The sequence below is a fragment of the Centroberyx gerrardi genome, chromosome 3, assembly GCF_048128805.1.
Source record: "Centroberyx gerrardi isolate f3 chromosome 3, fCenGer3.hap1.cur.20231027, whole genome shotgun sequence".
NCBI lineage: Eukaryota > Metazoa > Chordata > Actinopteri > Beryciformes > Berycidae > Centroberyx > Centroberyx gerrardi.
In genome coordinates, this window is record NC_135999.1 from 16,504,998 (window position 1) to 16,529,397 (window position 24,400).

General features: G+C 44.5%; 3 protein-coding genes across 4 annotated transcripts; 1 reads left to right on the forward strand and 2 right to left on the reverse strand.

Moving 5' to 3' along the window:
- The first annotated feature begins 1,439 nt into the window (after positions 1-1,439).
- On the forward strand, positions 1,440-18,155 carry slc5a10 (solute carrier family 5 member 10). Of its 2 annotated transcripts, none has more exons than XM_071914506.2 (14): positions 1,440-1,469; positions 1,666-1,770; positions 2,408-2,467; positions 2,906-3,010; positions 3,149-3,254; positions 3,390-3,470; positions 3,625-3,830; positions 5,280-5,415; positions 12,970-13,077; positions 13,213-13,363; positions 13,800-13,968; positions 15,932-16,147; positions 17,491-17,590; positions 17,810-18,155. In XM_071914506.2, the coding sequence occupies exons 1-14, from the start codon at positions 1,455-1,457 to the stop codon at positions 18,001-18,003; spliced, it is 1,752 nt and encodes a 583-aa protein (XP_071770607.1). In that variant the 5' UTR covers positions 1,440-1,454; the 3' UTR covers positions 18,004-18,155. The 2 variants fall into 2 exon arrangements, with proteins under 2 accessions (XP_071770607.1, XP_071770606.1); XM_071914505.2 differs by having other exon boundaries at positions 17,491-17,584.
- fam83gb (family with sequence similarity 83 member Gb) lies at positions 2,480-11,842 on the reverse strand. Its single transcript, XM_071914504.2, has 5 exons — positions 10,538-11,842; positions 8,981-9,148; positions 7,883-8,007; positions 5,821-7,231; positions 2,480-5,188 (listed from the first exon to the last, which is right to left on the reverse strand). The coding sequence occupies exons 1-5, from the start codon at positions 11,030-11,032 to the stop codon at positions 4,817-4,819; spliced, it is 2,571 nt and encodes an 856-aa protein (XP_071770605.2). The 5' UTR covers positions 11,033-11,842; the 3' UTR covers positions 2,480-4,816.
- Positions 18,156-19,580: 1,425 nt separating the features above from the next.
- Positions 19,581-24,226, reverse strand: LOC139923676 (GRB2-related adapter protein-like). Its single transcript, XM_071914492.2, has 5 exons — positions 24,149-24,226; positions 23,878-23,975; positions 23,420-23,539; positions 21,217-21,365; positions 19,581-20,972 (listed from the first exon to the last, which is right to left on the reverse strand). The coding sequence occupies exons 1-5, from the start codon at positions 24,224-24,226 to the stop codon at positions 20,770-20,772; spliced, it is 648 nt and encodes a 215-aa protein (XP_071770593.2). The 3' UTR covers positions 19,581-20,769.
- Positions 24,227-24,400: the final 174 nt, after the last annotated feature.

Consider the following 24,400-nt stretch of genomic DNA (forward strand, 5'->3'; position numbering starts at 1 on the left):
TATAAGGGATTATATGCAGGTTTTCATTCTAAAACACTATCCATGTCCATTTTGGAAAACATTTTACCAACCTAAACTGTCAATATTTCAAAAAAGCAAATGAATCTATCCTCAAACACATACCTATTTGTAGGCAGAAGTATTCAAATGATTTTTAATAGCATTAATTTAATAGTAACCCATAACTTTACTTTCATTTCAACAATAATTTCGTAAGAGTAGGTGTCAGGTTTTTCAAATGTTGAATATCTCATTGGAGTGAAAGTCTTCATTAGACTTAGTGATGGGTTACTGAAACTTGTGGTTACTGAATGAAACACTGAACTGTTAAGAAACTGTTCAACTCCTCTCTGTTTCTCTCACACACGCCCATTTACTGTACTTAACACTGACCAGGCACTGTTTGTGCATTCAGACACTAATGATTATAAACTTGTCAGCGCCAATGATTGACCATTTGTGTGTGTGTGTGCATCGCTGTGGACTATGGTCCACATGAGCATCTGCTGTACTGCACTGCTCACCCACACATGCACTCCATTATCACCTAGCAGAGTGTGTGTTTCAGCGCTGCAGGTGCCACATTAAGCTGATGTGTTTAATCATCAATTCGGCCAAAGGACTGCCCTTTTCTCTCTCACTCTCTCTCTCACACACACACACACACACACACACACACACACCTAACACTTTCTCCCAGCCTTTCAGAAACAGTGAGGTCAGCTTGCATGAGCTGGACAGTTCAATTGAGAAGGGACTTTCACCAAGGGCTAGAGTGTGTGTTTGAGTGTGTGTCTGAACGTTAGAAGACTGTTTTTTGTGTATGGGTTGGAAAGAAAGGAAGTATTTAAGGGCTAAAGTTTATGTGTATTCATTCTTAGACTGTGTAGTGGCGGTTAGTTGGGAGGTTTAGGAAGTGTAATGTGTTCTTCTGGGTGTTCAGAGCGTTCTTGTGTGTTAAAAAGTGTCAGTGGATTTACAAAGTGGGTTTCCAGTGCCAGATAGTGAGAGTGTGCATCAGCAGTCTAATGACACTTTCACTAGATAGGTGTAAGGGTTAGAATCAAGAGGTGTGTGTATGTGTGCCTACAGGGACAGGTTGGTACGAGCAGTTGGGGTGTGATAGCGCCAATTTTCAATTTTAAGAGGTGTGCATTGCGCCGCTGGGCGAGTTGAGGATGTCTAATTCCACCACCAACTTCTACGCTCTCTCTCAGTCCTTCAGTTTCTCTGATATTATTGTCATAGCAACCTACTTTCTTCTCAACCTTGCTGTCGGCATCTGGGTAAGAGTCACTGGTGTGTGTGTGTGTGTGTGTGTTTTCTGCTTGTATGCATGTTCAGTTTGTGTCCGTCTGCATGTGCATGCGTGTGTGTGTAACCTCTTTCTCTGTCAGTCATCATGCAGGGTGAGCAGGAATACTTTGAGCGGATATTTCTTGGCTGGACGGGACATGGCCTGGTGGCCGGTGAGTGTGTGTGTGTGTGAGAATGAGAAAGAGAGATAAACTGAAAGAAAAGGAGCCTGGTTTGAGTCTAGATGTGTGTGTAGTGGAATCAATGCTGTATAATTTCTATGATACACAGAGATTTTTCCCTAAGTGCAGAGTATTGGTAATTTGTGTGTGTGTGTGTGTGTGTGTGTGTGTGTGTGTGTGTGTGTAGATCGGAGCGTCTCTGTTTGCCAGTTCAGAGGGCTCAGGTCTGTTCATCGGCTTGGCTGGGACTGGAGCTGCTGGAGGCATCGCTGTAGCAGGCTTTGAATGGAACGTGAGTAGACATACACACACACACACACACACACACACACACACACACACACACACACACACAACTATATGACAACACTTCTTCCGCTACAAGATGCCATTCTATTGTATCTATTAGCAGGACCCAACACAAAGGATGGAATGAAGCCGGACTGGCCTGCTAATTTGTCCACACATTATAACTATTGTGGTGGCCAACACTAATAGGGCTGACTAGACAAACCCATAGGGCTTGTATATCAACATACGGCTACATTATTTCATAGGCGTTGTTTCTTTTATGTCTGCTAATAATGCATTAAACAACAGGCTTTGCAGTAATTACTTTAATGAATTACTTCCTTGCACACGGTTGTTTAGACAAGCTTGGATCAAGTCGTCCCTGCAGTGTGTATTTGGATGAATGAACTTCCCTCAACAGCTGTAACATGAGCAGCCAGCAGCAGGGGGCAGCAGCAGAGCTTCATACTGTCCAGTTGTATTGGATAATAGTAGAGCACTATTTACAGTTTTTAGGTCCTTTTAAGTAATTTCATTAACGCTTTATGAATATGTACAGCACATAAAGGACAGGTTGACCAGTGAAACGTGCAGCATGTGGTAAAATCTCTCTCCTCTTTTTGTCCCCTTTCACTCAGGCCACCTATGTGCTACTGGCTCTAGCCTGGGTGTTTGTCCCCGTCTATGTGTCCTCAGGGGTTAGTTTCCACACACACACACACACACACACACACACACACACACACACACACACACACACACACACACACACACACAGACACAGAGGGGTGCGTGTCTACTTGTTAAGGCTGGTTCATCAGGTAGTTTTAGGTGCCAAGAAACATTTTCTTTACAAGCATTCCCCGCCTAGAAAATTCCCCAACAGGGTGTCACACCACACACACACACACTACTGTCTCCTGATTAGGAAGAACAGGAATGACCCCATTACTCTTTGTTATGTACATAAGTGCATTCAACATAGGGAGGGGTTTTAAGAAAGAACTGTGAACATATAACTTCTCCAAAGTCACCATCTGCTGATCCGCAGGACATACACACCTCATAAAACCATCTTGAGCTTTGCAAGCTTGCATTTCTTTTATAACCGAGTGTGGTGAAATGTGTGTGTTCAGATCGTAACAATGCCAGAGTACCTGGGTCGTCGGTTCGGGGGGGAGAGGATCCGCACCTATCTGGCTGTCCTGTCACTGCTGCTGTCTGTCTTCACCAAGATATCAGTAGGACACACAAACAACACAACACTCCATTTGGTGCCATTTCCCTTTAACCATTTGGAGATGAGAATACCTTCCTGATCAGAATGAATCTTTCCTGTTAAAGTAGTATTGACAGTTGTGTTGTCCTTCTGTCACCAGACTGACCTGTACTCAGGAGCACTGTTTGTTCAGGTGTGTCTGGGATGGAACCTCTACCTGTCCACCGTCCTAATGCTGGTGGTCACTGCTCTCTACACTATAGCAGGTACACAAACAACCACACACAATTACAGCTGTGTGACGCCTGCTTTCATGTATTTCTGTTAGATACATGATAATACATGGTAGTGTTATGGGCTTGAAAACATTCCCTCAACACACACACTGACTTCTCTTTCAGGCGGCCTTGCTGCTGTCATCTACACCGACACTCTGCAGACCGTTATCATGATTGTAGGAGCAATCATCCTCACAATTACTGGTATGTACAATTGCAGTTATTCATAAACAAACATGCACACAACCACAAAGTATGCACGCATGTTTACAAATGCAAACATACAACAACAGTTATTTTGAGGATTGTATGGTTTGTGTTGTGTGTGTGTGTGTGTGTGTGTGTGCCTGGTCCACAGCCTTTAACAAGATTGGTGGCTATGATAACCTGGAGCGTGTGTACAGTACGGCGGTGCCCAGTAAGATCATCCCCAACAGCACCTGCCACCTGCCACGCCAGGACGCCATGCATCTGTTCAGGGACGCCACCACTGGAGACCTGCCCTGGCCTGGCATGACGCTGGGACTCACTATACTGGCCACCTGGTACTGGTGCACGGATCAGGTAGATATACCCACACACACACACACACACACACACACACATTCACAGGCAAAGACAGACGTACATAACAAAATGATTGTGCACACACAAGAACATCAAACTATTTTGGCTCACATCCAATTCAACCGTAAGTATGCAGATGCTGTCAGTTTGAATTATGGACTACCATTGATGCCGCACTTTCAGTGAGAACAGGAATTTACACATTCCGAAATGTTGAGATGCATTTTGTATCAGAGCTAAACGATGCAGCAGGGGTTTTCCTTCAGCTGCTCACTTATCCAAACAGGAGAGAGGGGCCAGGTCTTAGCAACAATGTGCCTCTTTATTTACAACATTCACTTTTGGTCCCACATCAATGTTTAACATTGTTTTTTATGCCTGTTCTCTACATCTGCCCTGGTCATCATGGACATCTACCAAATATGTTTAAGCAATCAACATGGTAGCCCCACCCCCACACCACCTCAACCAATCACAGTGGTCTCTCCACACTGCTGAAACCAATCAGAGTCAGAGGCCAGAACCAGGAAGCGATGGTTTGGGGGTGATGTGGTTAAATTACAGAGAATGAGAATGGAAGCTATTCTGCTCCCACAGAAGTCCTGGTAATGTCTATAACCTGTGCTGTGTTTATGGAGTTAAAGCACTCCAATAAGTCTTAGTATTAACTTCTCATTTCTTCCTGTTTGCAATCATGATCATGTTTTCTTAACTGATCATTTACATTCAAAAGATAACATCAAATAAGAAATTTATATCTTCCACCTGACTTCCTTATTGCCAAACCCAGCTGGGTTTGCCTTGTCAAAATATCACATCAGTTAGTTCTTGTATATCGAGCCTCCTGGTTTAAAAACAGGAAATGAGAAACATGCTGGAGTTAATTCCACACTAAAGAGTCACCGCTTTCTGAAAGCAGAATTTTAAAGCAACAATCAGTTAACATCCTTGTGCACCTAAACTGGATCCACAGATAACCAGTTCTACCTAACAGCCTTGTTGCTGTTTGACACTTTCTTCTGCGACGCTCCTCCACGCGCCCTCAAGTGTCTGAGACTGGTCAGTTTTGAGAAAGGCACTCCTAGCACCCCTGTTGGATTGGCTGGTGGCTGTGAAGAGGCGTGATCCATCTTCCTGTAGCCTGGGCTGTGTCGTCGTGGCGACCGGCTGGAGTGTACATCTAGGTGCATCTGGCCAGTATCGGGCTGCAGCACTTGACCCTGCCAGTAACGGTGCCCTCCTATCACAGGGCCAGACGCTCGGGCGGGGCGGTGATAACTTCCCGGTTTGGCGATGACGACTTTAGCTCCTCTCAGCCGCCCTTCACGACCCGGAGATCTAGAGGCCTGAAACAACTAGACAGAGAGAGAGGAAGCAGAGAGAGATGAGTGGGATGTATAGTGATGAAGAGATGAAGTGCTTGTGTGTGTGTTTCTGTATCTGCAGGTGATTGTACAACGGTCTCTGTCTGCTAAGAACATGAGCCATGTGAAAGGAGCATCGATCTTGGCTTCCTATCTGAAGATGCTGCCCTTCATCTTCATCATCCTCCCTGGCATGATCAGCCGAGCTCTCTATCCAGGTGCGTGCATACACACACACACACACACACACACACACACACACCTTTTTTCTAGTTCAAAAAGGTATGGTCTGTTTACTGTAAGCAGGCAGTGGCTTGCCCTTGTGCCACCGGTGAAACACACCCATGTTAAAGTGGGTTTGTGGTATGAATGTGGGTGAGTATGTGTGTGTAAGTGTGTGTGTGTGTATGTGTGTGTGTGTGTTTTCCTGGTAGTCAGTGACATGTTGAAACATAATGGAACTGCACTGCCTACTTGCACTTACATGCCATGTAAATGTGCACATTCTTATCTCATCATTAGAAAAGGATTTGAAGGACTTAGCCAAGCATGGTGTCCACATCTACTTCTCATTGTGTTATTGCTGTAGTGACATATAGAAATGACTTCCACTGGATCCTCACCTGTCCTATGTGTCTGTGTGGCGAGGGGTGTCCCTGTCTGCGCAGCTGCTGTGATTGGTGGATAAGGGCAGCGCTGTCCTCTGACTGGCTGGGAACCCGGAGATCCAGCATGCTCTGAGAGAGGCGGGCCATTAGGTTGACCCCATCTCCTTGGCGATGCCCGCGGCCTGACCCCGTTGTGACTCCATTGGGCAACGGATCACTAGGCTCTGGTTGGGAGCAATCATAGAACTCCTCCTCTGACGCCGTGGAAACGCTGGAGGGGTTCTCATTGGCCGCTTGGTCACACATAACCTTGGTGCTGTCTTGGCTACCTTCACCGTTGCTACTGGAGTCCTTGCCTCCCTCCTTTGATCGTCTGCGGCCGCGGCCAGGCTTCGCATCTTCCTGGCTGTGCACTTTGCTGGAGGAGCCAGCTGATGTGTCCGATTGGTCCTTTTTAATCAGGGTGACCTGTGGTTGGCCGGATTGCTCTGAGAGGGTGGAGTCTATGACCAACTGCAGCGTGCGGGGTTTGGGGATGGGAGGGGCTGGAGGGTGGGCAGTAGTGTGTGTCTCTGGAGTTTGTTTAGAATCGTCTGTGGGCTGTGAATCGGCAGTAACTTTGGTTGATGATTTGGTGATGGGTGTATCAGGTTTGTGTGCATGCTGTGTCAGAGGCGTGTTGGGCTGCGGAGGGGGCCCTCTGGAATCTCTCGCATCAGTGTGGTCCTCATTTGGGCCGGCATGTTTCTGCTCCTCGAGCTGCGTGCTGGGCTGGGGAGTAGAGGCAACTGTCTCCTCAGAGGGGTGTGTGGCTGTACCTGCAGCGTTTGCGTCCCGACCTGAAGTGTGTGTGTCGGTGTGGGTGGGTGGTGTGAACGGCGAGCTGAAGCGTATAGCCTGGCTGACCTCAAACCTCTCTGACCTCTGTAAGTGAACCTGATTGGACCGCTTGTCATCTCTGATGTTGATGAAGCCAATCACGTCGCTCGGTGGGTCTGGCTCAGGCCAGGTAGGCAGGTACGGGATCAAGTACGCTTTCTCCAGACCGGCTAATCCAGGATGCAGGGGAGGGGCCATATGCTCCTTAATACGCCCTTTGAGCAGCCTGAGCCCAGCGGGATTCTGGGAAGTTGAATTCTTGTTGCTGGAATTCTGGTCGGAGGAGGTGGGACTTGCGTGGTTTCCCGCGGCAACCAGGGCGTACTTGGGGTTGATGAGCTTCCTGGCAACAGAAGCTGGCACTGGAAGAGGAGCCGCTTGAGGCAGGGGTTCGGGGATTGGTTCGTCAACCATAGGAACCTTGCTGAGGGACACACCTCTAGAGGTCAGGAAAAGGTCACGGAACTGCAGGTCAAAGGTCTCCACTGCCTGCCCTGTTACCACGGTGATGAGGTGACGGTCCAGACGAGACGACGACCAGGTGAAGCTGGAAAAACAGAAACACTCACACATGAATACACATCAGCAGAATTTTTCCCAGGAGTCTCCCTTATTTATACTCTTTCTCTTAAACTCTGATGTCATCACTCCTGGTAATAGGAGTGATGACGAATTCTAGTTTATAGTTTATTAGTCATTACATCAGGCATTTGTACTCATGAGTCATGCATCACTATGTTGCATGTTTCTTCCATGTTCCTCTGCACCTTCCCATTAAAGGAGTGATATGGGCTATGAGACCATATAAAGTATTGGTGAATAAGGTAATGATCTATCTCCATGATATTTACGTCTAAAAAACATTCAGCAGAGAAACTGCTATGTTATGAGTAGCTCAATCGGCTGCTATACAGTGTAAACTGTAAGTGTGTGTGTGTGTGTGTGTGTGTGTGTTGAGGTGGGGGTTTATTGCGCTGGAAAATCTGCCTTATTTTCAGAAATCTATGTTAGCAGGTAAAGCTTTGCATGCTGCCACACCGCCTTGGTGAAAAAAAAAACCAATTGGAAACTCGGAAAACTGGAGACATTCATACATTAAATACTCAAATAAAATTGACACAGACCTTACATACTCACACATTCACACACACAAACCATACAGTAATAATACAGATATAAATAGATAGAGACGGCTCACCTGTAGGAACCAGAGATGGCTCTGTCTCCGTCTACCAGAAGGAACCTCTGGCTCAGAGAACCACGCACCTTCTGAGCCGACCGCGTGTAGAACTCCACACCGCCACAGCAGCGGACACGCAGGTTCTACACACACACACACACACACACACAGGGTTAATGCTATGTAAAGGGATTTCAGGTTGAGGAGAGGAGGGAATTTCACTGAACAAAAGAGAAATTAGGGAGAGATAAGAGAACAGGAGGGAGACAAAGAAAGTTGTTCCTCAAGAACAGCGCTTCTCTACTAGAACCACAATAAACCTCATGCTTACTGACTCTACAGGTTAGGACATGGAGTGTATGTGTGTGTATGTGTGTGTGTATATGCTTGTATGACACACCCTCCGGTGTTTGTCTTAGGCCCTGCGATAAGGGTGTGGCTCCAGGCGGAGCATTACCTCGTGGGGAAATGTTCTGTGCCAAATCTCACAGGAGGCACGAACTATAGGAGTCATAAAGCCAGCGGAGTTGGCAGATATGAGAGAAGTTGACAAAGAGAAAGGTCTGGGGGTTAGCTTTCAGGACGGAAGAGGGAGAAATTAAAGAAAAAAAACGAATTACAGGAAGTGAGTGTGTGCGTGGTGAGTCTAATTGCCTGCAGCACAGACAGGAATGTGCCTAGTGTCTATTTGGCCTCCAGTCTAAAATACTTAAACAAAACCTCACCATGAAGCATTTTCTAAGTATTTATTAGCTGTAACTAGACCAGTTCAGCTCAGAGAACAGAGATAAAGAATGATGAATGGATTCAGCCTGCCTATCAACTAGCTGGTACATGAATATTATAAAGGCTTGCAGGTAAAACACTGCTAAGCCCCATTTGTCCCACTTTTCCTTTAATATATTTCCTTTGTATTGTATTATCATTGATTATTGAAAAATGTACGGTGTCATGCTGGCACTTTTCCATCATAAGCTCTGGCCTAAAGCTATTTTACACTTATCAAGAGCAGGCAGCCCTCCAACTAGCTCATCTCCCAGCTTACCAAAACATCATCTGGGTGTGTGTGTGTGTGTGTGTGTGTGTGTGTGTGTGTGTGTGTGCATGCATATATACCTTTAGGTGTCCGCGGTGCATATCAGCTCTGCCACACATGGACAGGAAGCAAGGGACTGCTGTCATGTCAATGATAATGTAAACAGGAACTCTGCGTTTGTAGGCTGCATCTAGCAGGTCTCGGAATATATCAACATCTGTAAACACATCCATCACCACTGCTATTACCTACACACACACATACACACACACACACACACACACACACACAGGAAACTGGTGTTAGTTTTTCCTGATCTGAGTGGGTGGGTTCAATTAAGCCGCTCTTATCAACTATATTAAAGCCATTTAAATCTCAGCGGAAGCCGGCCTCTTAGGCAAAGTGCATTTAGACACTCAGCAATGAAAGAATGAGCATCAAAATACTAAAATATTCTAGTTGTATTGAACTGAAGGAGAAGATTCAGTGTTGCAAGCTGTTCCATGAAGTGACTGTCTGCTCGGAACAACAGTGTGTTTTGCAGAGTGGTGATACAGTGTGAACTGGCTGAGGAGTGGGTGTTCTGCTGGTTCAACAACACTGTACTACTTGTGACAGTGTGAAACTCTTTACATGCCAGTGTCTATTCGCTCTTCAACCACCTCCGATGGCGCCAGTATGAAACCAAGCTGCAGTACTAGGTAGAGTTCAGCCCAAAAGGCCGTTTAGTAGGTTAATGCTAGATTGAAGTGCTATTTATCTGTTACAGTGGTGGTTTCATTGGTAGTGTATGTATGTGACGTTGACAACTCAGTAAATTAGATGAAAAACAAATATGACATGAGCATGAACTAATAAAGCCTAGAGCAAGTCAGCAGTGTGGTTATGTTGATCTGTGTTTGTATGTTTCCTGTGCAGCTCTGGCACAAAGCTGGAGGGAGTGAGTGAGTGAGTGAGTGAGTGAGTGAGTGAGTGAGTGAGTGAGAGTGTGAGTGTGTGTGAAGTCTAAAGGTACTGGCATGTAACGTGTTTGGTGATGTCAGAGTATTTTTTACCTCAGGCATGTCAAGATCAGACCTGTTTTTATTAAACCTTGTTGTGTGCATGTGTGTGTGCGGCACATGTATGTGAGAGAGCAACGGGATGGGAAGAAGCTCTGTGAGAAGGGATGGAGGAATAATGAGAAATGAAAACGATGGAGGGCTAGAAGATGGGTGGAGGGGTCGGAGATGGTGGGGAGAGTAACAGCATGGAAGAGTGGAGTTTTTGCAATGTTGGATAAAAAAAAAAGGGTAAAAAAAAAGTGCTGCAGGTTTAGTAGGGCCTATAGTTCCTAGATACACATTAGAAAACAGACCCCCATTTGTTTTGATTCTGTCTGGAAGCCCACGTGACATGATTTTTGTTAGATGTGACTTGCTGTAGGTAAAGAGATAGCAGTGGAGACATGGAAACCTCTGATCAAAACAGCCATCCTTAGGCCTATATATTCTGTCATTGTTAGGCCTTTAACTCTTAATAACTAAATAGTGAAATTGAACTAGGCCTATGTCTAATTTAGCTTAGGAACCCACTTTTGGAACCACTGCATTATAACATCAATGTACTGGCCGATCATCATCATCATCACTGCCTACCTTCTGGGCTGATGCAATGCTCTTGCGAACCACCTCCTTGATGTGCGTGTGTCCGTCGACCGGAGGCTGCGTGTACACGGTCACGCGCGTGACCCCTCGGTAAGAGATAGCCTCGGGCCAGCCCAGGTCCAGGTCCGCCACCGAGGCCTCAGACCGGTCTGGCCAGTACTGCAGCGACACCGCGCCGTCTCCCCCGTCCTCCCCGGACCCCGGAGTGATGTTCCCCGGCCCTGCCACCGCCTCTGGCTTCTGCTGATGCTCGTGCCCGGGACGGTAGGCCTCCGCCGTGCGTGCCAGCCGCTCCAGCTCCGGTTCTGAGAGGAACTCGCGCACGCCATTCTGGCGGATGTAGTCCGCGAATCCGTCGCGGCCTCTGGAGATCAGAGCCTCGACCGCCAGTCGCTGGTCCTCACTGTAGAAGAACTCCGGTTTGCTCTCGCTCACACGCCAGTTGACGTGGTGATCGTCCAGACATTGGATCTGTGACAACGCCATGACCTCAAATTCCACCGGTCAATAAATAGTTAATTATTTTACCCACACTGACCCAGTTTCCACTAGTAGGCCCGCGGGGTCAAACCCTGGATCCGTGCCGCTTGTTATTATGGTCCATAATGCGTCCGTGTGACTTGATCCAGATCTCGATCCGTCCGATGGAGACAGCTTTCATCTGAGAAGGCTGTGTTTATGTGGCTTGCTAGAACAGTTCCTCTCACAGGATCGAGCTCAACCCAGATCTCAAATTACATTAACGCACGCACGCACCCGCACACACACAAACATACACACACACTCACGCACAGGTGCCGTTAGAACAGATCTACCCCGCCCGGTGCCACGCCTATCACCTGACAGGGGCCAGGCAGCCAGGTAGCGGCTGCGGCGGTCCGGTTCAGCCTTCAGCTCCTCCTGCACCCCGGGGCCCGGCAGCTGTCTGAGAGGATGAGTGTCTGTCTGTCAGCCAGTGAGTCAATCCAAAGCGGAACTCGCACTCCAGACAGAAAAATAAGTCCCTAATCCGCCCCACTGTGTTGAAACTGTGCGTGACTCAGAAAAACTATTGTGCTGACTACTTGCTTTTCCTTGGAACGGCGAAGTTTAACACGGAGACTGTTCCGCTCAAATATGGCAACTGCCGAGTTCCTCGAAAGACAAAACTCGTAAATTTCATACCAGAAACTGTTAACGCCTACGAGCCTTCACTTTCACCCACTCCGTGTCCACGACGGTTATGTCCGCGAAAGTTTTCTTTTCTTGAAGTTCATCCAGACAGAGAGTTCAGCGAGGTCCGCAGTGTTACCGGCGTGTCTGACCCTGGAATTCGGCAACGGAAGCCCGGTTGCCGGGGGAAGAGAGGCGGAGTGTCCGGTAGTTAGGAGAGAGGGAATAAACTCCACCCTCCGCCCTGGACTGAGGGAGAGGAATGCTCCTTTTCACGTCAGTTTTTTTTGAACGTCAGAACCCTTACGAAAGAGAACTGTAATAATCCAATAGGGACTAATAGTGTCTATGGTACTCAATACTGAATTTATAGTGGCTTTATCGTACTTTATGGTAGTTTTTTGGTAGTTACTTTCTTTTTTTTAACTCCTATGGTAGTACTATTACTATGAGATTCTAACAGAGGCTTATAGTTTTGCTTCTCAAAGTTATTATAGGATTACTATAGTTCTTTTTCATTAGGGAGAACATGCTAACTTAAATACTGACGAAAAATGACCCAATACAGTGAAAAATTACAACATTTTAAGGAGGAGATTGAATGTGAGTTCACCCTTTATTTGGACAGTGCAATGCTGATACTCAATTTTTAACGTGTCATTGAAAGGTCTTTTGAACTTCAGGTGATACCTGCAATAGTGTGAAAAGTAGTAAAAAATTATAATAATCATACATTTTATTTGTATAGCACTTTTCAACAGTGCTACAAAAGTTACAAAGTTACAAATAAGGAGATTCCACTCCCACTGGGCTTGGCCTGGGGATGAGTCTTGCAGTTAAAATTTGGGTCCGGTTTAGGGTTACATAGTCTGTAGAGATTCAGTAAATAGGCAAGTGACAGTTTGTTGAACATCTGCTTTTTGTCACATAATAGTTTGTTGAGTAACAACACTGGATTATCCAAATAAAGTGCTACTGAAAGTAATGTGATTAATATCTCAAAGATCGTTAGACTGTGTGCCATTGGGACAGTGTGGCAGCATCACTCTAAAGTACAGAGTGGGGGTCACACTGGGTAGAGTGACTTAGGACGAAATTATTGATGTCCACTGTTCTTGTAAATCTGATGTGCCACGATAGAATGTGTATTACTTTGCAGCACAGGGCTGTATTTCACATATATGTGTTTATAGTCTTTTACACATGTGCATGTGTATCTGTGCATTGGTGTGTGAGCACATGCATGCTTAACCTGTGTCGGCATGTTTCAGACACTGTAGGTTGTGTAGATCCGGAGGAGTGTGTGCGTGTGTGTGGAGCCGAGGTGGGATGTTCCAACATCGCATTTCCCAAACTGGTCATTGAACTCATGCCAAGTGGTGAGAATGCTGCTGTTATTTCATTTACCTTTTATTAAATTTTTAGCACTTTTATTATTGAATGTGCAGAACCCTTTGATACGTTTTTGTACCTGAGTGCATCTGTGTACTCGTGTGTGTGTGTGTGTGTGTCAGGCCTGCGGGGGCTTATGATCGCAGTGATGATGGCAGCTCTGATGTCGTCGCTGACCTCCATCTTCAACAGCAGCTCCACACTCTTCACCATGGACATCTGGAAGAAGCACCGCCCACGCGCCTCTGAGAAGGAACTGCTACTGGTCGGCAGGTAGGACGCTCACACATGGAAGTGTGGGGTGGACCGGTGGTTAGAGAGTCCTTTACCTGGAAGACCTGCGGGTTCAATCCCATGTGTTGGTAAACATCCACTCTGCTGAAGTGCCTTTGAGCAAGACACTGAATCTCTACCAGCTCTGTGCACTCTGACTGCACTGTGGAGGGGGGCAAGTGAAAAGTGAATCGGTATCAATAAAGTCACAAAACAGGGAAGCTCCCATATCTTGTTAGGACCGAATGTGTACTTGTGTGTATGAGAGAAAGAGATAAATGTATGTGTGCATGTGTGTGTGTGTGTGTGTGTGTGTGTGTGTGTTTATGTGTTGAACCTGTGTAATATTTGAATCTTATTTATTAGTGATTTCAAATAAAGCATTAAAATTGTATGTGTGTGTGTGTGTGTGTGTGTGTGTGTGTGTGTGTTCCAGGATCGTGACAGTGATCTTGGTGGTGGTGAGTGTGGTGTGGATTCCCATCCTACAGTCGGCCAATAGCGGCCAGCTCTATGTTTACATCCAGTCAGTGACCAGCTACCTGGCTCCACCTGTCACTGCTGTCTTCACACTGGCTGTCTTCTGGAAGAGGACCAACGAGCAGGTAACACGCACACAAACACACACACACACACACACACACACACACACGCACATGCACACACACCCACACGCGCACACACATGGGCACACATATCAAAACACTTGGCAAACATAGCCACTCTTAACTCAAACTAGATTCCATTCTTGATGTCAAACTACACAGCAGTACATTGTGAAAGTTTGAGGTTTTCCTCACTGATCTGTTTGTCCTTTCTCCCACACTGTAGTGTTGTACGGTTTTATTAGCCTCAGATGAGGGCCGGGGGAATGCAAACGTAGCTTTCTCTGCTTGGTCTCTGTGTGAGTGTATTTGTGTGTTACTGACTTATTTTAGAGAAGTGTATAATTTCTGTCTGATAAGAAAAGGAAGAAAGTGATAAGAGTAAGATAGATAAGATTAAAGTGAGTGAAAGATTAAGAGTAGACAGAGATGAGAGAGTGGAGTACGAGAGACAAAGATACAGTGGTTAACAGAGGGTGTATCGGACGAGAGCCAATACAAGTGTCGAAACACTTTCAGAATACATGTACAGACCAGTCCGCCTCTGGATAGTTGAGATTCAATCTCTGTCTAAAATAACCAATCCAGGGTGTGTCTGCTCTCTGCTGACATGCTGATAAACTATTGGAATAGACTATGAGAAGTCTTCCAGAAATGAAAGTTTTATCCCTCTACTGTACTGTAAATGTTTCTTTTTTTCCTGCACTGCATGAAACCATAGATAATCTACTGCATATTATAATAAGAATGTGTTTTTTTAGTGAATTTACCTAGTTAAAAGGGGGGGGGGGGGGGTGCTGTCGTTGCAGCTGTGATTGGAGCCCATCCACTTTTAAATATTACCAAAGTATCTGGGTGCCTATTCATATCACTATCTGATTGGTCTTTATTTGTAAAATGGTTGTAATAGGGTTATTGAGATGGGTAAATCACACTGTTACACAGGAGAGTGTTTGTTCACATAAACATAGTGGGCATATCGCTTTAAGAATTTTACTGGTGTTGACTCACAGGGTCAAAGGTCACACCGCACCAGACAGGATGTGCCAGGCGCTGACACACTTTAGTCTGACACTGTAGGTTCAGTAAATTTAACTCACCTAGACTCTTACTCTTGGTAGCTAATTATATGTATAGTATGTCATAGCATACAATACAGGCTTTATTTACATGGGAACACTATATGTGTGTTCTCTGAAAGTTACTGTCATCATATGTATTTGTACAACTCCTAGAAGCGTGGATTTGAAGGATTTTATTCCAAAATGCTATATGTACATTTTGAGATTAATATTGTTACCCCAAATCAAAAACACAGATGATTCCACCCTCAAAAATGTTAGTATTTTGCAAGAGAAAAACTGTTTAAATAACTACCAACTTTTTTTTTCTCATGTTTTACTTACTATGTTTTACTAAAATGAAGTGAGAGAGTAAAAGAGTCAGAGAGAGGAACGGAGATGTTAGGAGTAAGTAAGAGGGGCGTGGGAGAGAAAAAAGAAAGGAGGAAAAAATGTGATGATGACAGGAGGAGAAAGAAAGTGAGAGAATATCAGGATGGTGTGAAAGAAAGATAATAAGAGTGAGAGAGAGGTACGAACGTCTGCTTGGTGCGCCGCACCGGATAATTGTTTTCATGTGGTTGAGTCAAACCGCACAGATCACATTCTTTGCCGGAGGAGGTGGGAACAGAGATGGAAACAGAGAGTATTTGTGTCGCTGCACGTGTCTGCACTCAGATGTTTAAGTGAAGCGGCACAACAATGATAGATTATCATGGTGGGAAAGTGAGAGTGTTATGAGTCTCGCACACCTAAGTGTGACACACCCAGAGTGGCTGCAAGAATTATGGTGACACCTTTCAGCAGCAGGAAGTTTAAGCAAAGTTCAGCAAGACATGCACATTAATCTATTTGTGTTTGTATGTGTGTGTGTGTGTGTGTGTGTGTGTGTGTGTGTTCAGGGAGCGTTCTGGGGTCTGATGGTAGGGCTGGTGGTGGGTGTGTGTAGGATGGTGCTGGAGTTTGCCTTCCCCCCAGCCAGATGTGGCGTAGTGGACTCGGCCCCGGACGTGCTGCGGAGCGTCCACTACCTCCACTTTGCCATTCTGCTGTGTGGGCTCACTGCCATCGTGGTTACCACGGTATCACTGCTCACACCGCCGCCCAGCCACGAACAGGTGTGTGCAGATGCTGCATAGCTATGTAGCTAATAATAGAAGAAGTAGTGGGACAGGAAGCTTAAGTTAGTGTTTTTGCTATCTATAATGTCATCTAGATTGAAAATTATGAGTTGAATATGAGGCAAAAGAACCGACAGCTTTTGATCATACAAGAGTGAGCTGATTTTCTGCAGGTCTTCACTGGCCTCCATGTTACGAGGCAGTGAAAACGATCACTGTCCCCACACTTAAAACATTCACTGGATCAAGCATGTGCACAGATAGTGCTGTGGGCTTAAGTCCCTTTGGCCTACTACTCACAAAGCACCCTTCTTAACTAAATAAACAGGGTATAACCTCATTTGACATCCCAACAGTATGAATACAGAACCAAAACAGGTGCCATTGTCAAAATACTTTTAGAACTTTGTAACTGATTCTGATTCTCACTCTGAGTTCATTTTGACCATAATTCCAAAGTGATATCAAAACATTATAGCTGACAATGGTTTATTTCAGCAGCAAGGCTCACTTCTCTATGTTTCACAGACCATAATTACATTTGCTGAAGTATAGTTGCACACCATAGACACATCTGTCAAAAATTAGAAGCACTTATATAAAATGTTAATATTTTAAGTTGAGCAATGGTGTAAGGTAGGCTATACTTAATCAATAATGTATCCGTAAAAAAAAATCTAGTGTAAATATTACTGATGAGCTGTCCATTGTTATAAGACATTGAAACTAAAGACCTGAAACTAAAAATGCAATAAATAAATATACAATAGGCATATTTCATAAAAATCCTGTTATTAAACATTTTTAGGGAATTAGCCAAAGCTACAAAACATTTTGGGTGACAGATTGATCAGGAGGCCTACCTAATTTGTCTGGAGGTCAGTCCTAATAAAGGATCCCAGACCCAACTCCATATGAATGATGCTGCAGAGAGTCCATCCCAGTAAAGGATCCCAAGAACCCCATGGCCATAAGGATGATTAGGCATCGAACTCTACTGTGTGTCCGCTGACACCCAACCAGACCACTAACATTCCATGCTAGCATATTAGGGAAAGTAAAAAAAAACATAAGCCCCCCCCACCAGTATGACACTGTAAACATCCTTTAATAATGGAATTTCACACGTACAGGCAGGCACCCTGGCTACTAACACATATGTAGCTTGACCAGCCAGATTTTACTTTGTAGTGACAGTAAGAGCCTATAAAATGTCTGAACACGGCCCTGGACCGTACACATGTATGTTTACAGTATATAAGTAAGGATATTGTGACTATAGACACACATTCAGCTTTTCTGTGTATATACTGTACAATGTCCTCTTTCTACTGCCCCAGGTGTGCAACCTGACCTGGTGGACTCTGACTGAGGAGACGCAAAGAGAAATACCTCTGCAGAAAGTGTCCTCTGTCAGCCACCGTAGCTCCCAGGGTGAGAGTTTATACTCACAGTACTACAAACACTTGGAATAAAACCAGCCATCAATTGGCATAAAGTCATTTATACACACACACACACACACACACACACACACACACACACTGTACATCTTGTGGACACTGTCATAGTAACCATCACAGTAGCTGTTTTAGTAACTTGCTGTGTCTCCTGTGTGTGTGTGTGTGTGTGTGTGTGTGTGTGTGTGTGATGTTGCAGGCTCGGAGCCAGTGCGGCGGATGACATGTGGTCAGGGAGGAAGGTTTTGTGTCTCAACGGCACGGCAGTCAGAGGAGACTCCCCCTCCCAGGGTTCCTAGCGTTAGAGAGAGTGTGTTCTGGTCTAGGTTCTGCTGTGTCAATGCTCTCCTGCTGGTCAGCATCAACATTTTTCTCTACGCATACTTTGCCTGAGTGGACCACCAGATGTTAAAACCTGCCTGACCCGACCCTGCTTAACCCTCATATTAACATTCATATCAACCTTCATTTTAACAAGAAGTTTGCCTACCTGACAAGAAGTGGCTGTCCAGATCTAAGAAGGGGGAAGGTGGGAAAACAAATTGTGGTTTTCTTTCAGGTGTTCAGTGAATCCTCTAGCAGCAAATAGAACATTCACACTTCAAATTTTAACTTGGGAGCCATCCTTGATGCTGAACTTACCTTCGATGTCCAGGTAAAGTGCGTGGTGCAGTCCCGTGTCATTCAGTTGAAAACCATCTCCAAAATTACGCCGTTTCTATCATTCAGCCGATCTCTTTTAAGGCACCGAGCAGTTTGGCCTCCAGTTATGTCTCTGACCTCTTAACCCCTCATGAGCCTGAGCTCAACCTTAGATCCCAGGACATGGGCCTGCTGGTCATTCATAAATCTAGACTCAAGACTAAAGGAGACCAGGCCTTTGCTGTCAGGACATCTGTTCTTTGTTATGACCTCCCAAATTGCTCAGGATGGCAGAATTAGCATCATCTTTTAAATCACTTCTGAAGACTTATTTCTACAGACATGCTTTTATGTAATGATGTTTCTCTTTCCACTATTGTTCCACTATATTGGTTTGTTGTTATAATATTCCCCCTCCCTTCCACCTCTTACCCCAACCAGGATCTGTATCCCACCCCCACCCATTTGGCAGTGTCTTTGTTTTTGTCACTGTCCGTTTCTTTTATTGTGTAACCTTCTGTCTGTCTTGATTGTGAAGCAATTTTTAAACCTTCTTTTAGAAAAGTACTATACAAATAAAGTTATTGTTACTTTAATTTTCCCTGACCATCAGTAGTAAGTACAGTGGCTGTTGGAAAACTTCTAAAATAGACTTTAAACTCTGAAAACAGAATTCTTCATTTCACATCACTCATTGCTGTTCAGTATCAAGGCAGGAAAATGCTGTCAGCTGGGAGTCGGTCACCACCCACAGCTTGATTTGTGGAATCAAATTAGAACTCGGCTTGTGACTTGTAACAAGGTAATGTGAATGCCCAGTGAGCGCTACACACAACATGACCTCTATCTTAAACGGTGTCACAAATCCTACACCCTAATGCTCACAAATTGACCACTGTATGGTTCATGTTGTGTGTTATGTGATTTTGGAACCTAGCATTTATGGTTAGATGTTTAACAATCAATTTATTTTTATATTTAAGGCCTTAAATGTCTGTGAGAGAATGGGTGTGTGAGTGAGTTTTGTGAACTTATTGTTCTAGTATTCCTTAATTTGATTTAGTTTGTTTATGAGTCTAATGTCTATGTATCTGTGCGTGTTTTTGAAATTGGTTTTATTGGTGAAACTCAGAAAGCAGTATTGGAGAGATGCAGGTTGTTGGATGTAAACATGGGAAATAAGAATCTAACAAAGACATCTTATCTGTCAAAGTGTTTTTTGTTTGTTTTTTGTATATATTCATGTCTCAATAAAATTAAAGATTTGTGCATCAAAGCTATGAGTGTGTGGCCACAAATGAACGCAGGTCAGAGCATTTGAAACCAGATAATATCACTCTTTATTTGACTTCTGTGCAGTTTACTTGCTACTATACAGGACAGTAGGAGGATAGACAAGATGGCATAACAGCATACACATTAAGTATACATGAAGTGAGATTGGAACATCTACTGAGGATACTACAAAGTGCATTCTCACTATCCTACCGGATATAACATTTCTCTTTCATTCATTCTTTCAGTACAAGTTGTTTGTGCAAGGAGGGCAGCAGGGCTTGAAAGACTGGTTGTAAGAATGGACTAGTCATTGGACAAGCAAGGTCAGAGTGACTGCAGCCTGACACACGAGTGTCAGTGGTACAGCCATGGGACAGAAGTGATGGGAGGGAGGGACTATAGAGCTGGCTCGTCACGTGGCACCGTGGTTCAACAAGTCATTTTCACTATGTTAACCGCCTGTCCAACTTCATTCTGTTGTTGATTACAGCCAATCCGTATCAAGTTGGCTCATTATCTTCTACAGGGCAAAGCAAGTCAACATTATGTGATTGCTATCATCAATGTTTCAACCTCTGTGTTGAAAAATCAGCTATTTTTATCATCAGACACATAAGTTTCCATGTCACCTGCTACAATACCCATAAGCCTCGCCAACTGCTGACCAATCACATGATCAGAACAGCTCTTACATAGATATCCAGCTGTTTTCACTGTCACTCCCTCAGCGCCAATTTGACATGGTAGCTAGCTATGTGATCCGTAACAGCCCTAGTATTGTAATACCTTAGTCTTACTGTATAAATCGAATCTTTCGTACAAGTCTAATCGTTCTTTCAAGCATTCAATCTTGGGGAATCTGTGGACACCAGAACAGTGGCACAAAATTATTTTTATCATGGTAAGCTGGCCGGTTGATCGAAAACAGCACTGTGGCATAAAGCACAAATTGTCCTTTACCGAGCTATGGCTGTTATGGACAGAGTCTTGTACCAATGATTGTTTTGTTGTTTTTCTCAAATTTCAAAATGCAAATCGAATTTAGTTATGCATTACCATCCACTTATTATATTATTATCCAGTGCACCGTAAATTCTCTGATCGACTGAATGAGTGGAACCATATTGAACCAGCTATTTTGAAATCTGGGTGCTACAAATGAACACCCAGAACATTTCCGGAATCTTGATGATGTCAGGATTACCATGTGACTGGCCGACTCTACAGTTTGATGGGCTGTCAGTGGTATAGCGGTTGGACATATTCTGGAGGGAAGACTCCTACTCGGCCACGGCAGCGCCCCCTCCAGCTCAGCGAACTGGAGCAGTCCAGCAGGTCGATGATGTCACCGCGCAGGAAGCGCAGGTGGGCGGTCTGAGGGGCAGTGTAGTCACAGATGGCATGAGCCAGACGAGGTTTCTGCACACAGACAGAGCCAGACGATGACATTAGAAAAGCAGGTATGTATTTAATAACAGACGCTCATGCCCTTTATGAATTGAGGAATAACTACATGTAATGTTTGTCATACCCCCAAAACTGGTTCCAGCAGACGCGGGGAGGACTCTCTCTCCGGGTGAGAGAAGGGGCGGGAGAGGGGGAGCGACTGCCGGGAGCTGCTTTTATACGGGTTGGGATAGGGGTTGCGGCCCGGGTCCGACAGGCGGGGGGACGTTTGGGAGGGAAGGTCTCTCAGGTACACCACCCGCTCCACGGCGATGCTGTGAGTCCTGTAGAAATCCACCAGCCGGTTGAGGGAGCAGAATGACTCGTCCCATATGCAGTACTGGCCCGCCCCCTCCAGCACCCGGAAGTGTTCCACCATGTCACCGTAGCTGCAAATAAGGGTGGGGGGAAAAAAGAGAGGTGGTGGTGGGGGGGGGGTAAAGGGAGGTATGCATTTTTCTTTTATGCTCCAGTGGAAAAAAACCTGCTGGTAAGAACCCTTAAGAAGCAAGCTGTGCTAATCCTCATTCCTCAACCTGTTTCTTTGTTTAACAAATAACACAGATGAATTGTATGCATTCCTCCGTCATTGTGGGAACTGCGGCTACAAACTCTATGCATTCATAGTCAGTATGCATCGCCACACACACACACACCAATCTGCCCTGAGTAACTGTGAGAAACGTAGGGTAGCCCGTAGCTCTTCTCATACTGAAAAACACACCTTGTATTGTATATGTGTAATTCTGTGTCTGTATATTTGACCAACAGTGACAGAAATAAAAGGAGTAATGTATGGTGATGTAATATACTTGATGATAAAATACACTGTAGTGTTTCCCATGATGCCATACTGCAGATGAGATGAGGACAGACAGAAACTCACCGTTGGGTCACTGCTGCTATTCACAAACTACATATATAAAACATGTTAAAAGTCTTTTGACTGTACTTGAACATAATCACCCTCTATTGACCATTTGGGGAAAGACACTGTGTGTGTGTGTATGTGTGTGTGTGTGTATGTGTGTGTGTGTGTGTGTGAATGTAAAAGTATGCATGTGTCGTAACTCTCAGCCCTTACAGGCAGACAGATGTTGAGTTGTGAGAGAAATCTTTCCTCTCTGCCATGTGTCTGAAAACGTGTATGTGTGTATGTGCATGCATGTGTGTGTGTGTGTGTGTGTGAGAGAGTGGCATATTGTACCTGTGTTTAATTAAAGACTATGCCTATGAGTGTGTTACATAATGCCCTGATTATTGAACACATTTAATTTACCCACAATGATTAAATGTGTCCCACATCACATTGGTGACCCAAATTACACCTCTCTCCACACACACACACACACACACACACACACACACTATAAAGCTAGTGTCTTTGTGCAGCTGTGGTATTTTTAGGTTTAATTCTCATTAAACATATTTAAATAGTCTGGCTTTACCCTTCGCTGACCCTGACACACACTGAAAGACACGTGGATGATGTAACTGTGTTCATCGTAGTGGAAAACAAACAATAACGAGGAGATAATGCCTGGATTGTATAATCCATCTCAATGTACTGCAAGACCGCCGACCCCTGTGTCAAAACTGTTTCCCCTTTTTTGAGAACAAACCCAGCAGCAGTCGCTTGCCTCTTCGGTCACAAAAACAACTCTGACAAAGCAAATGCAGCTGCTGTGAGTGAGAGTTGGGAAATAGTGGCAGCAGAGCTGGTTCAGCACACACAAATTATTGGTACATCCCAGCACCCAAACATTTTACAACTTATTAATGTCACAGTTAGGGATGAGACCATATGCTTATCTCACAATGTGATTCGATATCCGATATGGGGTTCACGATTCGATACAACCACGATACAATAAATGAAAAATAAATAAAAGTTCAATGACAACAAAGTATGACTGTGCAGAATTATAACAAAGTATGACTGTGCAGAATTATTTTATTTTTTTTAGTTTATTTCTGAGCCAGAAATCTTTCTAGTAATGGCATTCGATTGCTAGAATGTAAACAACGCAAAAACGTCATTACAAAGTGCAAATAATATAATTTGGATGGACAGCTTGTGAAATTGTGATGGGCAAGTCATCTGATTTGTGATTACTACAACAGAATAAAATGTAGCTAACATTTCAGAATCTCGATATATTGTCCCATCCCTAGTCACAGTATTATTTATATTCTTTATGACTGTACTTCTGAATATTAGGCTCTACCAGTGTGGGATCATTTGATACTCATCCCTCAATTCTGAAAAGTAACCTTTGGGAAATGATTGACACAGGGGAAAAGATGACAGAGACAAACTCTCTGTAACACAGCACTAGTTACATTTCATCCTGAAGACTTTAATGCAGTTGCCTTTGCCTGTGTGTGTGTGTGTGTGTGTGTGTGTGTGGGGGGGGGGGGGTGTGTGAGTGAGTTTACTGACCTAACAGAGACAGAAAACTCTCCTGGAGCCGACTCACTCTCCCTAACCAGAAACGCTCCACTGGCCTGCCACCGCAGACGCTGCTCAGCCTCCTGTCTTGAGACCCGCCCTACAAACCATCTACATACACACACACACACAGAGAGAGAGAGAGAGAGAGAGAGAAAATGCACACTCGCATACAGAGAGGGTGAGAAAGCACATGAATTATTCACCCCTCTTAAACAAATCTATTTTGAGAATCAAATTAAGTTTACCCTTTAAACTGGCAGTAGCCTGAATATCTTAGTCCACCTAACTTTTCATTAAAAACCAATTCAGTTATGCAAGTGATGGCAGTTGAAGCCATCTAACCCAATTTATTAGGTTTGGAGGGAGGCAAAGCCAAAGTTTTCTATCCTAAAATTATTTGTTGTTTTTAATAAGTGTCACATTAATGAAGAAAGTTTTTTTTTTACAGATGAGGAAGGAGGGAAATATAGTTCTCTGGCACGTAGCCACGCTTCCCCTGGATCTCCGCTGTGAACCAGCTAGAATCATCCTCCATGTCTGTCACCTATAGCGCACACACACACACACACACACACACACACACAAAGAAATTTACAATGTAAATAAGTAGCAGAAAGCAGAAGTACATTTTGTGTTACATTTGGATAATTTAAGATTTAAAAACCTCTCTATCCCCCTATGCCACACACACACACACACATACACACACACACCTACCTTGATCATGTCCCCTTTCTGAAAACTGATCTCGTCTGCTTCTGATGCTGTGAAAGAGAAAACTGCCACCGCCTCCATACTGGGCAGGAGAAGAGGAGCAGAGTCAGCCAAGAAAATACTTCCACTTTATGAATGAAGAGAGAGAAAATAGCAGTGTGAGGAGAGAATAGCAGAGTGATGACACTCGATTAAAGGAGGAGAGAAGTGTGTGTGTGTGTGTGTGTGTGTGTGTGGGAGAGTGTGTGTGTTCAT